Here is a 16,239-nt window from a genome sequence, read left to right on the forward strand (position 1 = left end):
GGCGGCCAGGACGACAGTCAGTGCCCTGCTCCGTGCTCTGTCAGGAGGGCAGGGCAGGGCCAGGGCCAGGGCGGGTCTCACCGTGGTCCACCTTGTAGCGCAGTTTCTGGATGGTGGCCAGGTTCCCACTGATGCGATACAACCCGTCGATGTCCAGGCCTGCAGCAGAGGGACACGCTGAATCCCGGGGTGTGTGGGTAGATGGGTGGGGTGTGCCTGAGGTCTTCCACCCTGCTCCCCACTCTCGCCCCTGGGGCTTGGGCAGGGGCTCCCGGGGGAAGGCCTACCCCGAGCCTCGACCGTGCGAATGCACTGCTGCACGAAGCGCGGCACCTGGGTCCTCTCGCGCTCACACAGCACGGCCAGCGCGCAGCCGAACACCTGGTCTGGGGGGCAGGCTGGTCAGCGCCGCCCCGCAGTCCAGTCCCCCCCGGCCCCGCCCGCCCTGGCCCAGCAGGGGGTACCTTTAATGTAGCCCTTGTCCCGCAGCGACTGCAGCGTGGGCCGCCTCAACAGGAACTTGCGAAGCTTCTGCCGGACCTTGCTCACGTCACTCTCCAGAACCCCTGGCCCCAGGGCCAGTGTGGCTGCTGCAGGAGGGTGGAGGCGGGGAGAGGGGGGGGTCATGACGCTGCATCGGACACCAATCCGGTCCCCAGCCAGCATCCCTCCCTTCTGCAGGGAGGGGGCTCTGGCAGCGCCTTGCGCCTGTCCCCGCCCCTAGTCCCCAGTGGACACCTGCGCCGCTGGGCCGCGCATCCTCTCGGTCCCGCCAGCTTCCCAAGCGCTCGCTCGACCCGAAGTCCACGCTGCTGTTCTCACTTTCCTCGTCGGGGGGCAAGTCTGCGGACTGGAATATTGCAGCCTCAGACCTGGGGTCCTCCCAGTCCCACAAGCAAGGACACTCCCAGGTGGAGAGGAAGGCACTTAATTTAGCAGATGAGCGCCCTCACCTCCACCAGGGACTCGGCTCCCTCACCTAGCTCGCTGTGGGGAGCCCTTCCGACAGTGATGACAGCCACTATGTCCCCACCCTTTGCTACTGATGACCCATAGTGGACACCCCACCCTAGGCCATGAGCTCCTAGCTCTGAGCCTGTGATGCCAGCCTAATGGAACCCTGCCAGCAACGATCCCCCCACCACCTTACTAATCCAAACCCCTGCCTCAAATGCTACATGCACCCAGGGGTAGCTCAGGAAACTGGGGCAAAAAGGCCCCAGGGGGTTTGGGGGCTGGAGCAGGCAGAATGACCTACTTATACAAGTGCTTTGTATTTGATGTTTTAAGGAAACGAGTGGACACTGGAATTCAATCCCTTCCGTTCAGCCGTGGCTCTAGCCTAGGCTGTTACTGGGTGTCAACGGTCTTTCTGCCTCCCTTGTCCTCAACAGCGAAAGTGGGAAGAAGAGAAAGTGTAGCCCGCAGCCCTACTACCTACCCAGCCCCCCGGTTTTGTCTGTGTGCCCACCTTCCTCTGGGGAGCATGAGCCCCACCATGGAATCTGCACTGTCCTCACCTGAGCTGATGCGATTCTGACTAGTAAGGGGTGAGGGAAATCAGGAGGGGGACTGCTGGGCCCTTCCAGGGGCCGACACCCGTGAAGCTGTGCCAGCCCAAGACCATGAAGACAGCTGGCTTGAAGAGGGGGCTGATGGGAAATGACTTCAAGAAGGGGCTGATGATGGGGAGACAGCAGAGCAAAGGGAGCGGGGAAGCTGCTGGCCCTCAAGGGAGAGCCCTTCAGTAAGGTATACTAAGCCGCTTTCCTGTGAGCCAGTTCAGCAGGACGGGGTCCTTGTGTGCTGAAGACCCTCACAGATTCCAGCTCCTGGGGAGGCCCTCCCTGGGGCTACCACCCCTCACCTGCCTGTCTTCACATCCTCCCTCCTTGGGTCGCTGAGGTAATATAAACAGACCCTCAGCAGCGGGGCCCTTGGTGGGTGCTTGGGTTCCCCGAGTGCAGGGTCCGCTTCCCATCCTGGGAGCCCTGGGCTGATGTCAGGTGTCACCTGAGGCTGGAGCCCAGAGCTGGTGCCCTTCACCAGTCTGCCAAGGCCCCAAGGATTCCCCTGCTGCTTCCTGGAGAGATCCTGGGCCACTGCCCAGTGGGAGGGCCACCCAGAGTTGTGCCTGACAGTTCCAGGCTCTCTGATGTGCTAGGGAGCTCTAGAGAAGGGGCTGTGTTCCCACAAAGAGGAGGAAATGTTGGGCTGTCAGGTTTGGGTGGAAGGCAGAGGCAGGGACACACAACCCCAGGGGAGGCCCAGCTCCGGGGGCAGCAGCAGCTGCTGAGGTCCTCCCCCCTGCCATCCCGCGGGGCAAACCCCAGGGCTGGACTCATACTTAAGAAAGTTGTTTCCTTAGCAGCTCCTCTGGTGACCCCAGCGATAAGTGGGGTCCTGCCCCTGCCATTGAAGGCAGGCTATTAATTGTTAGGTGCTGTCCAGTTAGTTGCAACTGGACATACCAGCGTATGAAGCATGGCCTGGGCCTGCCTCATCCTCACAATTATTACACCTAAGTCCATTGTTGCGGCTACTGTCAGTCCAGTGGAGCCCCAGAACTGGCCCATCCCCTGACGCCCTGCCACCCACCACAGTAGGCAAATGCCCTCCCTCACTGTGGCTGCCCCCTCTTCTTCTCCTCCACACACCAGCTCTAGGGCCCTGGCTTCTGCCTACCAGCTCCTGGATGCCCTGGGCGATGGCCTGGTGCCACGTGCTGATGATGGCCTCTGAGTCGTGCTGGATCAGGTACTCCGAGCCGTCACGGCTCCGCAGCTGGAGAGACACAAGCAGCTGGTCATCTCTGCTCCTGGAGCCTGCCCCGGGGCTAGGCCCCCAGGAGCGATCTAGAGACGAAAGTGACCCAGCCCGCTGCCAGGCCCAGAGCCTCACGGAGCCAGGGCTTCCGGCTGGGCCCTGTGCCCGCCTCACTAAATGATTGAGACAGCAAGCTGCCTTTCCTCAGTGCTCCCTCATGAGCCCTGGAGCCAGCTCTGAGGGCAGGCCTGCTCAGCTCCCTGTCAGCCTCGCCTTCCCCTGCACCTCGCCTCTGCAGGGGCAGCCTCACCCAGGACACGGCCAGGGCTGCAGAATGCTAAGTGAATACACACCCCAAAAGCCCTGGGCCTGGCACATGGACAAACCGTGACCAAACTGCAGGGAGAGAGGCTTTGAGGACAGACCACCCCTGAGGGGGTTGAAAGCCAGGGCTTACTCCTGTACACAGGAGGACCTGGGCCTGCCCTCCCACCCTCTGCAGCCTAGAGGCCCACCCTCCACCCTGGGCACTGCTTCCTTGCACTGCCTGCTTGGTCAGGAAGCTTTAACTGCAACAGATCGCCAGCACGGACCACCAAGCCAAGCTCTTTGGGGGTAGCGGCCTGGGGACTTTGCTCTGAGGAAACCTGCTGTGATCACTCTGAAGAGGCCCACAGTCCGGCTCCCGGAGCCACTGTCGTGTGCTGCTGGGGAGCAAACAGGTCCCCACGGCCAGGCTGCGGAGTCTCTGAAGGAGAAGGCGGCACCTGAGAGGGCGCCCTTCTCAGCTTCTGGCTCCGGGTGCCCAGTGATGGTGTTTGGGGCAGCTGCTCACGCCAGCCCTGCCCTTTGGGGACACTCAGAAATCGTCCCAGACAGCAGGGCGCGGGGGCCAGAACCAGGGAGCGCCTGCCAGCCTTTCACTCCTCCTTTTCAGCTGAAGGCTCTTTAAACTGAGGACACACACACACACACTTTAAAAGGAAACATTTTCATGTCCTATTGGTGGCACAATGGTTCAGCATGTGACCATTATCCATTAGGCGGGTGGTTTGAACCCATCCAGACACTCAGGTGATCTGTTTCCAAGGAGATGGAAGCCCAGAAAACTCGATGGGGGCAGGCCTCCTCTGTCCTCTATGAGCTGGAATGGACGCTGCCCCCCCACCCCACCTGCAAAGACTAGAGCCCTTTCAACAGTCAGACCACACAGCCGCACGTTGACGTAACAGACAAAGGCCTTGTGTCTGGTATTCCATAGAACAGCCTAACAACAGTGCTGCGGAAGCAAAGTCCGTGATTTGGGGCTGCTCTCTAAAGACAGAATCAGTCCACATCTGAAAGCGCTACACAGAAGGCAACAGAGCTAGAAAGGCGCAGAGCAGCCCCTGACCGCCGCACAGCCCTTCTGGCCAATGCACCAGCAGGTGAGCTGCCCCACACAGGCCTGCGTTCTCAGGGAGCTGGCTCTGCCGTTTACTGGGGTGCGAAGGTGACCAGGAAAACCAGCCAGGGAAACCACCCCAGGCCCAATGAACCAACTAGCCTGGGTGGCAGAGAATTTTGCACCGTCTCTTACACATCCTGGGGGTTGCTTACAGGTCACCCTGAGTGGAGTGTGGGTGGCCTCCAGCCCGCTGGGAGGCAGGGAACCTCTTCCATCCACTCAAGGTTGTCAGGGTTCCTTTCAGCCTGAGCACTTGCCAAGAGCACCAGCTGCCTGCTAATCTCGCCAGAAAAGACAACCCAGAAGAATCTACTCAGAAACGTTCATCGAAAGCCATGATGTGGGAAAGCACCTGGAAGAGAGTGCATTCAGACAAACTCTCAGCGTTGGTGCGTTAGAGTCTGGGAGGCCAGGGCTCTCGGGGAGGGAACCTTCGTGTTTGTGGGTTGGAGATGCGTCCCGCTTACATTCTCCTAAGTAATAAGTTATTCCCCATGCTGTCCCCCATAATAATGCCAACTTTAAAATGCTACTTGCAAGCATATGGCTGCCACCATATCTGCTGGAAGGTCAGCTGCTTGGAGGTTATCTGCCGTCAAAAGCAGTTAGGCCATCTAACCCTAAGGAGGGCCCACTCCCTTCTGATAAGGATCGTAGCTTGTTCCCCTGGAAAAGAGCTCCAAGACAACTGAGGCCAAAGGCAATGCAGAGAAGAAACCAAGGTTAGGCTGCCCTCTGGGCTCTAGAATCTGCCCTTCTTGTTTCGTATGTATCTTCCTGTCACATGTACGCCTCTAGTACCTCCCTTTCCTATTGCGTGTATACCCCTAACTCACCCCCATCCTGTCACGTATGCCTCTAATACAACCCCTCACTGGTATGTATGTGCTTAACATGACTTGCATGCCTGAGATTTTATAAGCTCAAGAGAGAATATATTACATACTTTCACCGCTCAGACCTGGTTCCTGAAGCCATGGCGGAGGCGAGCACCCCAAAGCTTTCGCCTGTCTCTTAATTTCTTCCCTTCAATTCGTCCCTCGTTCTGGTTCCAATGGACATGGAAGCGGTGAGCCCTTGCATACTTTGTCTTGTCTGATGTCTCTTTCATTTACCCCGCCCCTTGGACCCATTTGGTTGTGGGGCTGGTCTCCCCCACACCACGAGAGAGGTGACCAGTCTAGAGAGCTGTTTGAAGGACGCCACTCTGAGGCAGGGAAGGAACATGATGCCCTCCTTCCTTTGACACCCGTCAGGCATCTGAGTTAACGTAGCGCTCTACCCTGCCACGCCTGGAGAAGGCTCCAGAATTCTTCTCAAAAGACTTCGTGTCCCCTCCACCCCCACCCCACACACACAGGCTATCTCCTGCTCTCGTGGCCGGGCTTCCCCCACGAGGATCACCAAGTGGGGCTGAGATTGTTCGTCCAGCCTGTCCTGTCCGGACAGGCCTGCAGAGACAACGACATGCACAGGAAGAAGACAGGGCAAAGCCAGGCAACGGTGTACAGCAAAACAGCAACAACGTCAAGCCACTGACAAAGAACAAATTAAAATATACCAAGAAAAAAAAGACTTCGTCCCGCTCTTCAGCGCAGCTCATTAGACGCGCCAGTCCTCCAGCCCTGCTCTGTGGGTGTTCTGGCTCTGGAACTGCACGAAGCTTGGTCAGTCACCAAGAACCACACACACGTCCTTGCAGAAGGGTTTTCTCGGAGCAGAGTTAAGGAGTGGCCTTCACGGTAAAGAGCTACCTGAAGAGCCCTGAGCCTCATCTGTCCAGCCCAGCAGCTGGCAAACTTTTGAGACAGAAGAGCCGATCCTGCCCCTCACATTCTAAAAGTGGTTTGAAAGCCATAGGTATATTTTGACAAACAAATGAAATCACCATTATCTGAAGAACAGACTTTGAATTTTTTTGGTTTTCCTTTAGAGCCACATGTACCTATGGAAAGCGCACATATGGCTCTCGAGCCGCAGTTTGCTGACCTCTGGGCTAGACCCTATGTTCATGGAATCACTCAGGTGACATTTCTTCAAGTGTAAAGGGCAAGGAGAATGCTTTGACTCCCCCCAAGTCCGGATGGGCTTTACTTTTATTCAGTAAGAGCCAGGTAACGGATTACTCTTCTCTCTGCATGTTAGCTACCAGGGAAACTGGAGCCAGTTTTTTCATCTTCCATTAACAGCTGTATCACCTGAGTGTCACCCGCTCCCAACAGCCTGTTCACCACTGAGCTTTGTTTTGCTTGGCTGGGGTTTTTACTAGATTTTACTCGATTTTGCCAGCTCCTCATTTGTGTGTGTGTGTGTGTGTGTGTTGTGAGCGGCCTCAAAACTTTGGGGGACAGAGGAGGATGGTAAACGTGGTTTAGGAGAGAGGAGTCCAGATGGCAGCCAGGTAGAATCACCCACAGGCGCTCTTGTTGTTAGATCAGAAAAGTAAGAGATAGGATGGGAAGCCAGCCCGAGGAGAGAGCAATGGGATCGAAGGCTCCGAAGGAGACAGGGGAAGGGAGCGGTGAGCAAACAACACCATAGACGGGCACAACTAGGGAGTTAAAATCAACAAGGAGGACGTAGAGGTCCTGGGGGTGTCGGAGCAACAGCAATCTAGCTGAGAGGAATTACTAAGAGGCAGAAGAAGGGCGAGCGGGATGGTGGGGCAGGAGGAAGGTAAAAGGAAGCAGAGGAAAGATCTAGGAAGCAAAGCTCGGGATAGAGGTAGGAACATAGGTGTGCACTTATGTAAATATATTAACTCATAAAAAGAGGTATTGGCCTATGTACATATATTTATATGGCAAATACATTGAGGAAGTGGATGGACTTTGGGCCTCTGCTCAAGCCCTCCCCCAATGCTTTGTTTTAACAACCTCACATTCTGTAATGCTTGCCCTCCGGCACAACCACTGAAGACAAAATGGGTGCATAAGCAAATGTGGTGAAGAAATCTGATGGTGCCAAGCTATCAAAAAGAGTGTCTGGGGTCTTAAAGGCTTAAAGTTAAACAAGTGGTCATCTAGCAGAGAAGCAACAAGCCCACATGGAAGGAGCACACCAGCCTGTAGGTGTCAACGGAATCAGCTAACAGGTACCAGAAGGCCAAAAGCAAAAAAAACATCTTGTTGAGAATGAGGGGGGTGAGAGCAGAGACCCACAACCCATCTGTAGACAATGGGACATCCCTCACAGAAGGGTCACACGGAAGGATGAGTCAACCAGGGCACAGCATAGCATCAATGAAACACACAACATTCTTCTGGTCCCTTGAGGCTTCCTCACCCCCCACTATCATGACCCCAGGCCTGCCTTTCACTATGGGGTAGACCGGAGCATATACACTAGTACAGATAGGGGCTCACCACACACAGAATCCAGGTCAGATAAACCCCTCAGGAACAGAAATGGGAGTAGAAATGCCAGGAGGGGAAGGGGAAGGTGGAGAGAGGCAGTGGGAAGAAACCATAGTGGGGGAAGGGAGACAGTGGTCGATATAAAATATGAAAATAATAATTTATGAAGGGGTCAAGAGGGTGGGAGGGGGGAAAAAGAAGAGCTGATACCAGGGGCTGAAACAGAACGTAAATGCTTAGAAAATAATAATGGCAACATATGTACAACGTGCTTGATACAATTGATATATGGATAATTATTATAAGAGCTGTAAGAGCCCCCAATAAAATGATCTTTAAAAAAAAAAGAGTGGTTTAAAAACAAGACCAACACAGACTCTTAGAGACATCTAAGTCAACTGACAAAACCTAGGTCATTTGGTAGCGATGGGACACCACTGCCTGATATAACTGAACTGTGACTAGTCTGTTTGGATTAGCGGCTAATAAAATGGTTTGGAAAACAAACATCTCTACTGTATAATTCAGTGAGAACCAAGAGCAATGTGCATCGGGTCCTACTCAGGAGCTTACCATATAAAAGATGCCTAATAAATTGGTAGGAGCTATGAAAAATGAAAACAAGGTCATGTAGATAATGTTCCATTTGTTAGCCTGGTGAGCAGCAGCTGGGGTCTGCAATCAGCCAGCTAAGAAACAACTGGTCTCTTCCTACTTAGAGCAAAGGAGAATTAAGTACAGTAGTGGGAAGTCTCAGGGAAGCAATTAGGCCAAGGGACTACAATGGGCTACACACGGCACATGTGGCCCCCTCTACCCCGTGACTAGAGAACCAGGTGATGCCAACTATCACTGCCTGGACTAGAGAACCAGGTGATGCCAACTATCACTGCCTCCACTCAGACCAAGACCCCACAATAGACTTCCTTGTCAGCAATGAGGAAACAATGTAGCACTAATCAACAAAAAGACCAGACTTCCTGGTCTGAAAGACACCGGAGGAACCACCGAGCCTTCTGCTCTAGGACAACCTTCTAATTTGAAGTTGACGACACTCCTGAAGGCCACCTTCCAGCCAAATAATAGGCGAGTGTTTATTTTATGGAACAACCCATGAAGCAAGACCAGAAGAGCAACGTTTGCCCAAAATCAAAGATGAGAAGGCAGGGAGGGGAGGGGCCACTGGACAAACGGAAACAGGAACCCCAGGGTGGGAACAAGGGGGTTCATAACAGGGTCCAGGGATCGCAACCAGTGTCGCAGAACCATCCCTGGATAGAATACACCACACAAAGGTTCACCGAAAGCACCTTAAATTTTAAAGCAAAATGACAAAACCTGACCGGCGAGGTTGTGGCACTGTGAAGACCCTTGCCTGGACCCCACTGGCCTCTCTCTCCCTTCTGGGAAGCCTGCATGTCCAGTGCCCTGGTTTACTTACAGGGGACCCAGGCCAGCTAGAAGCTGGGTCGGAGCAGCCTATCAGAGTGAGTGACTGGGGATGGGCGTCTCCTGTCTCTTCTCACCCAGTGGCTGGGTGAGGGGCTGCCCTTCTATGCATTATAGAGTTTCATTTCCCACTGGTCCCTACTCCTCCCTGGTCTTGGGGCCCCAAACTAGCCAAGTCAGCTACTGGAGAGGGAACTGCAGAATCCGTGAGAAGTGGGGTAACTTGAGCCTTGAGCCCTGAGCGTTCCTACCACAACTCTCCCAGGCTCGTGTTCTTCCAGTGGGGCTTGCCCAGTAATGAGGGTCCCAGGCCATCTGCACACTCCTTCATCTCACCACTCCCCCCACTCACCTCCAGGACATTCTTCCTGCTGGACTTGTCTTTGGGAGCCAAGGCAAGCGAGGCGCCCCTCAGCTCCACTGTGTACTCCGGCGTAGAGAGCTTGGAAGGTTGCTTCTGAAGAAGGGCAAGGGTGGAGAGCCCCATGACCAGGGGCCCTCTGAGAAGACCCAACAGCCTCCCTCTGGCACCAAAAACTGCCTGGGGCCACTGGTAGCCAGGCAACGGAAAGACAAGGAACCTACAGATCTGGGTGCTTCTTAAGCATGGAGCTTACCGGTCTGCTTGTCCATTGCTGCCTGCCCACCCAGGCAAGGGTGAGAGGAAGGGATGTAGCCCCCTTCCAGCAAGCTGGCATGGCCCACCCTCCAGAGGTGGCTGGCCCTGCTTCTCCTTGGCAGACTGCTGTTGTAGCCCCCTCCCTGCAAGACTTAGCTCACGGACTCGTGTTCATGGTCCCAGACCTAACCCTTGACCAGACGGAGCAGATGGGTGGCCCTTGCCCTGGGGGAACGGGCCTCACCAGGCCGCTGGTAGCTGAGGTCTTGGAGTCCTTGAAGAATGTCAGCACACCGCCCTCCAGCACAGTCCAAGAGGCACTCCAATGCTTCTTCCTAGGTGGGTGGAGAGTGGGCAGGGCTTGGAGGGGACCCTGGGCTGAGTCCCCTTTCCATGTTAATCACCCTCAAGATCAGGCACAGTCTGGAGCACCCAACTGTCACACCGAGTAGCCAAGGGACCTTCAGGTCCTAAGTCACTTTATGCTTGCTCAGTTTCCTCACAGGGCAGAGAGTACTCGGTGAGCTGAATCAGTGAGGCCCACGGTGCCCTGGGTGCGGGCAGGCTCTCACCGCAGTCGCTTTCCCTTGTCCACAGTCTTGGTCCGGTGGAGCACGCCTGCCTTGTCCAGCGTCTTGATCTTCGAGAAGGGGAAAGAGGCGGCAGTTAAGGGGTGCATTACATGAGGCAGAGGCTGGTCTCCCCTCCGGCCAGCACCTCCCCGCAGGCTGGGCCTGGGTCTCCCCTGAAGCTTCCTCATGCTGCACAGCCCCCTGACGGATGGTGGACTTGGGCAGCGGCAGCAGTGGCAGGAGAGGTTATCTACCCAGCTCCCAACTCACCCATCTCAGGGCCTGGGCATACCCTGACTTCTGGGGCCAGTGCTGGGCTGGGCAGGGAGACAGACACAGTTCCTGCTCCAGGGCCCCCAGAACCCCCTACTTTTCTGTCAGGGTCCCTGTCAGAGCTGTGCATGCTCCCTCACCTTCTCTTCGGGTGGGCTGGTCTGAGCCGGGGTGTCACTGTCGCTGGATCTGAGGGTGTTTCGAGGAGCAGGGACAGGGACCTGGGGGCAGGGGGAGCCAAAGCAGTTGCTGGTGACCCCGTGTGTCTCAGAATAAACCCTGCTCCTGTCTGTAAGATCAGCAGGGCAGCAGCTTTCTTCCTAAGCCCTCTGGGGGGGTTCAAACCTCTAAGCTTTCACAGAGTACCCAGCCACCACCAGGGCCTCCTCCCGAGATGGTTACCTGGGGCAGCTCCCACCGCACCGAGGAGTCCTCCGGGTTGTAGAAGTACGGCTTCCCATGCTGGTCCTCCAGCCTCACCCACTGGGGGAGTGACAGATAGGGTCAGGGAGGACCTGCTGGAGGGGCGGCTGTGGGGACTGTCCAGTCTCAGGCTGGGGCGGTGGGGGAGCAGCCGAGGAGCGTTAATGGAGGGGCACCGAGAAGAAGCTCCCGGTGGCTGTACAGGGCCCACCTGCCCACTTGCCCTTACCTGCTCTTGGGTGAAGTGGTTGGTGTACAGAATCTGTCCGTCCGTCCCCACGTGCTGAGACCAGCCAGGGGGCGTGGCCAAGGGAGAGGCAGGGCCGGGTTCACTGAGCGAGCCCACTGGAGAATAATCTTCCTCGGGGTAACTTGTCAGCGATTCGGGGTAGTCAGTCTCAGGTGTGGGCGGCTGCCAGAAGCAGGAGGTGGAGTCTGAGGCTCTCAGAGCCAGGCCCGCCCCGCCCCGCCTCACCTGGTGTGGTGGTGGGCGGGGGACGCTCCCAGAATCAGCCCCGCCCACTCCAGGCCCCGCCTCTCGCGCCAGGCCCCGCCCCTCACTCGCGGGTCCCCGGGTCTGCAGGGAGCAGAGGTGGGGTCAGAGGCTCCGACTGCCAGACCCGCCCACAGTAGGCCCCGCCCCCACGCAGGCCCCGCCCCTCACCCGCCGGTCCTGGGGGCTGTCCGGGCTCGGACTCAGGCCCGGTTGCATCTCCAGCGGGTCCTCGGGCTCGTCCTCCCAGACCTTCTCGCCCGTGAGCGGGTTGTAGAAGAACACCCGGCGGCTCGCCTCGTCCCAGTACTGGTCCCACTCGGCCTCGAGGCTCTCGCGGCTGCCCACCGAGGCCAGGGAGGTGGCCGGGCTGGCGGCGGCCTCGAAGGGCGACTCCCAGGTGGTCACGCCCGTGTCTGGGTTGTAGTAGTAGGGGCGTCCGGTGTCCGCGTCCGTGAGCGTCTCCCAGACCGGGCCGGGGCGCGGGGCTGCGATGGCGTCCGGGGAGGTGGCCCGCGGCTGCCGCTGGACGTTCGCGTACACGGGCTCCCCGGGCTCGTCCACCTGCACGAGGAGGAAGAGAGGGCGCTTTCAGCGCAGCTCCAGGCCTACGTGGCCACAGGCCCCAGCCCTGACCAGGCCTCCTGCCACCTGGGCCACCTGCAGCAAGTCCCCGGCTGTAAAAATTCTGTCCTGCCCATCTCCAGAAGTTGTGGCAAGAGAATGAGGAAATGCGCTCGCGGGTGTTCTTGTAGTACCCAGATGCGTGGGAAGCGTTCTTGTGTTATTTATTAACAAAAATAAAATACAGATATCGGGGCTCTCACAGCTGTAGGTGTGGCTGGGGGCAGGTCCTTCCCGTGACCCTCCCCTTCATGTCACATGCTGGGAGGTCCAGGCCCATTTGAGAGTGAAGTACACATTGGGGGGCCGCTCATTGAGAGCCCCACCTCTCCCTCACTCCCAGCCCCTAAAGCTTGGGTTGGAACTTGGCTGGTGGGGGGTTTGCAGCCCCTCAGATTCAATTCCGATAAGGGAGGGAAAAGATGAAAAGTCTTGGGAGGGAAGGGCTAAAGAAGGGGTACCGCCACCCACCCCCACCAAGGAGACAGTGGGGGAGGGGGAGAGGCGGACCCGGAGGTTCTGCCTGCCCCAATGCAGCCCTCATTGCTGTGCCCTCTAACACCCTCAGGGCAAAGTCCAAGCCTCCACATAGCACAGAAGCTTCCAACACCTGCCTGGGCCTCTGCCTTATCCTGCCACTCCTCGGCCCTGGCCTTGAACTTTAAATTCCAGTAGCCATGTCTGCCCAGGCCTCAGCTTATTCAAGGCCTGCCAGGCCCTCTCCCCTGGTTGCTTCCATCCCCTCCTTTTGAGAATCTGTGACCCTGCAGGTCAGCCCCCAGCCCAGTACCCTCTCTAGGAGAACAAAGGACACCAGCAGAGCCCAGCCAACAGGAGAGTACTTGGGAGTCCAAGATATTTCCCAAGGATGCATGATGCTTCGGGGGTGGGAGAAGCAAAGAAGTTCAAAATGGCAAACTGAGCTAAACTTCAGTTTTGTGTAAAAAAAAACAAAAAAACAACCCAAAACCCAAAATGCTAACCAAGATCTTCTCTGGCAGTGTGATCATAGAAGTCCAGTTTGGTTTTTGTTTCTCTTTTAAACTTTACTATGACCTCAAATGTTGTACACACACACACACAAAAAAAAAACCAACAACAAAAAAACACCACACCCTTTTTAAAAACTAAACCAAACCATCATGGATGTTTCTCTGTGGACTGTGACCCAGGCACTAAGCCACTAGCTATAAACACCTTGAGAGGGGAGAAAGCTTCGCCCCAAGGCCTGTGGCAGGCACCTGAGGTCTACAAGGAGCCACTGCCCAACAAAGACCAGCTGCTCAGGCCAGAGGCTGTGGGAAGCCCAGGTGTCATGGCGGAGAGCGAGTAGCAGGGAGCTAAGCGTGGTCAACGATACAACCCACCAATGGTGGTCTCAAGATCACTGCCAAGGAGGGCTAGACCAGCAGAGGGCTGGACTCGAAATGTGGTGGGAGAAGGGGATGTTGCTAAATTCCCACGAGTGCAGACAGGCGCAGGGGGACCCAGGGCGCAGCCCCAACCAAGGCCCTATATGGTGGAGACGTGACCTGCATTCCACGATTCCTTTCTTTTCTCCCACTGCAGCCCTCTGTGGCACCCAGTATGTTCATCACACCAGACTGTTCACAGACACAAATGATGACGTCTGTCTGTCTGTCTACCTCCCTCCCTCCCTCCCGTTTCTTTGTCTCATTCCCTGCCCACCCAAACCCTGCCTGTCCACTGGCTCTCCCTCCCATGAGAAGTCTAGCTCTCTGGCTCCTGCTTGTCACCTTTGGGGCCCAATGGCATTCTGCCCGGAGAGCTGGTGAGTAGTCCATTCATTTGCTGACTTTCTCTACCCCCAAAGGCAGGACTTCCTGGAGAGCAAGACCCAGATTGACTAATGGATCGCAGCAGTCCCCACCCCCAGCCCCAAGCAGGTGCTCCAAGGCTCCACAGCACAGAGCACATGGCTTCCTGTGCTCACGGCACACCTGTGGCAAACTTCAGCAAAACACAGACACCTGATGCCTGTTTGCCCAAGAACTTTCGGAGAGTGAGGGTTGGAGTTCTGAAGCCAGAGACAGCTCGGGAGGACAGGATGGCAGAAGAACCCGCTGAACTCTGGGGCCGTGCCCATGGGCCTGGGGTTGGAAAGGCCCATGGCAGGTGATGAGCCAACCAGGGCGGCAGGCTCTTTGGGGTCACAGGGAGCCCCAGGATGGTGGAGCTGTCTGGGAGCTCAGGTACCAAGGAGCTACTGAGGGTAGAAGTAGAAGCGTGGGCACCCAGCGTCACAGGGCCGTCAGGAGGAGAAGATGCAAGCTACACCTGGGCTCAATCCTGATCAGATGGGGACAGGCAGGCCCCTTTGAAGGAAGTACACTCTAAAGATTGCAGCTGCCCCAGAAGCAGGCAGCTTGGAAGGCTGGGGAGCCCCCACAGGCCCCTTTGGCCTCAGACCTCTCGGCAGGGCCCCCACAGTGCTGGGGCATTTCCCCCTCAGCCACAGCCGAAGGCCTATCTGACCGGCTCCTAGAGACCCCCCACAAAACCCAGGCCTGGCTGCATACCCAGGCTCCTGGGGCTTGGCCTCCAGTCATATCCAAAAGACATAAGGTACACTGAGTAAGAAAGAGGAAGTCCCCCCTCACCCAGGCCAAAGGACAGTGCCAAGAGGGGTCTGGCTCTCTCACTATACCCAGCACGTCCTGACAGCAGACGCCCCTTGTCTTCCATTCCCTCCCCTTGCCCATGAGCAGGTAGTCCTGCCTCCCCTGCTCCAGCCACCCACCCTCTCAGCCACTCCCTGCCCCCTCCTCTGCCCCTTCTCCCCTCTCTCTTCCCCCACTCCCGCCCCCGGGCCTCAGAGAAGGGGAGGTTTAGGACTCCATGAGACCCCTGCCTCAGACCCCTGCTCACCCGGGGCTAAAGGACAGAGGCCCATAGCCGGCCCCCCGCCCCTGTCCCTGCAGGTGCCTTTGATGCTGGAGTCCCTACCTTCCCGGAAAGGGCCTGACTCTGCCGTCTAGTCAGCTTGGCAATCATGTCCACCATCCTGTCCCTCAGCACGGGGGACAGAGCCCTGAGAAAGCTCTGGGGGTGGAGCCAAGGGGCACAACCCAGGGCTGGCACAGGGCAGCAGGGAAACAAGAAGTTGTCTGGAGGGTGGGAGGCACAGCCCATTTCCTGTCGGAGCTGCGGAAGTGCAGCCTGAGACGGAGATGTGGGCTGGGGTGAGCCGGAGGCCCAGGTCACGGGCGTGATGCGCCCTTGAAGCGGTGCTAGTGCAGCTGTGAGCACTGGGCTGCTAATGCAAAGGCCGGTGATTCAAATCCACCAGCTCCTCCGCAGGAGAAAGACGTAGCCGCCTACTTCATAAAGATTGACAGCCTTAGAACCCCCCACAGGGCAGTTCTACCCTGTCCACCTGGGTCCTGATGAGTCAGAATTGACTGGATGATGCCACAGGTTTAGGCCACCGCTGGCTGTCCCCTTCTGGGGTCTGCAAGCAGCCCTGCACCCTGTTCTGAAGCCCGGGTGCGGACAGACACGGCCAGGCAGCAGAGACATGAGAGAGGTGCACATTTAACCCACAGGGAAGGGGCATGGGTGGGGGATACTGCAGAGATGGGGGCAGAGAAGGGGCCGTAGGACCCCCCTCGCCGGGTCTGGACTAGCTCCTGGGGCGGAAACAGGACAGCGAGCGGTGAGCAGCTCCCCTGAGACCTGAGGAGGGTGTGCTGAGAAAGAGGAAGTGTGTGTGTGCACACGCGCGAGGTGTCGGGGGTGGGGCTCCCGAAAAGGAAAGGCTCTGGGCACATTGGCACCGGAAGCCCACCAGCCACAGCCACGAGGAAGGAAAGTGGATTCTGACCACACCACCATCTGCTCGCCTGCCCACCTGGGCCAACCTCCTCTGGCGTGGGCACCAAGCCCAAGCACCTCGCCTGCCTGTGCGCCCACTTATTCCCACCCTGACTCTGCCCACTCATACATGTCAACTTGGCTGGGCTGATTCTCGGCGGTTGGGCAGTTACGCAATGATGTGATCACCTCCCGTGACGTGATCAACCAATGAGTTGTCCAGGGATTAGGACGAGCTGCAACACCTTAACTCGGTTTACAGTTCTGATCCAATGGAAGGGGAATGTGTCCCTGGGATGTGGCCGGCGTGATCTTTTCTCTGACGAGAGATAGGAGGAGGGAAAAGTCAGCGGAGGAGGGACAACCACCGAAAAAGAAAACGC

At 57.1% G+C, this 16,239-nt stretch overlaps 1 protein-coding gene across 1 annotated transcript in view; it reads right to left on the reverse strand.

The window, feature by feature from the left end:
* Positions 1-15,117, reverse strand: part of ARHGAP27 (Rho GTPase activating protein 27) — a 16,157-nt gene extending 1,040 nt beyond the window's left edge. Inside the window, exons 1-13 of the mRNA XM_045299471.1 lie at positions 14,990-15,117; positions 11,570-11,962; positions 11,135-11,317; positions 10,885-10,965; positions 10,623-10,703; positions 10,210-10,277; positions 9,882-9,972; positions 9,371-9,475; positions 2,686-2,784; positions 739-850; positions 465-590; positions 288-386; positions 51-159 (exon numbers count right to left, since the gene is read on the reverse strand). Of these exons, the coding sequence (XP_045155406.1) occupies positions 51-159; positions 288-386; positions 465-590; positions 739-850; positions 2,686-2,784; positions 9,371-9,475; positions 9,882-9,972; positions 10,210-10,277; positions 10,623-10,703; positions 10,885-10,965; positions 11,135-11,317; positions 11,570-11,962; positions 14,990-15,046 (1,604 nt within the window). The 5' untranslated portion in view covers positions 15,047-15,117. The remainder of the gene's footprint in view (positions 1-50; positions 160-287; positions 387-464; positions 591-738; positions 851-2,685; positions 2,785-9,370; positions 9,476-9,881; positions 9,973-10,209; positions 10,278-10,622; positions 10,704-10,884; positions 10,966-11,134; positions 11,318-11,569; positions 11,963-14,989) is intronic.
* Between the last annotated feature and the right edge of the window lie 1,122 nt (positions 15,118-16,239).

This window comes from Echinops telfairi, unplaced genomic scaffold (assembly GCF_000313985.2).
Source record: "Echinops telfairi isolate 266 unplaced genomic scaffold, ASM31398v2 ScPeMD7_7458;HRSCAF=8496, whole genome shotgun sequence".
NCBI classification, from domain to species: domain Eukaryota; kingdom Metazoa; phylum Chordata; class Mammalia; order Afrosoricida; family Tenrecidae; genus Echinops; species Echinops telfairi.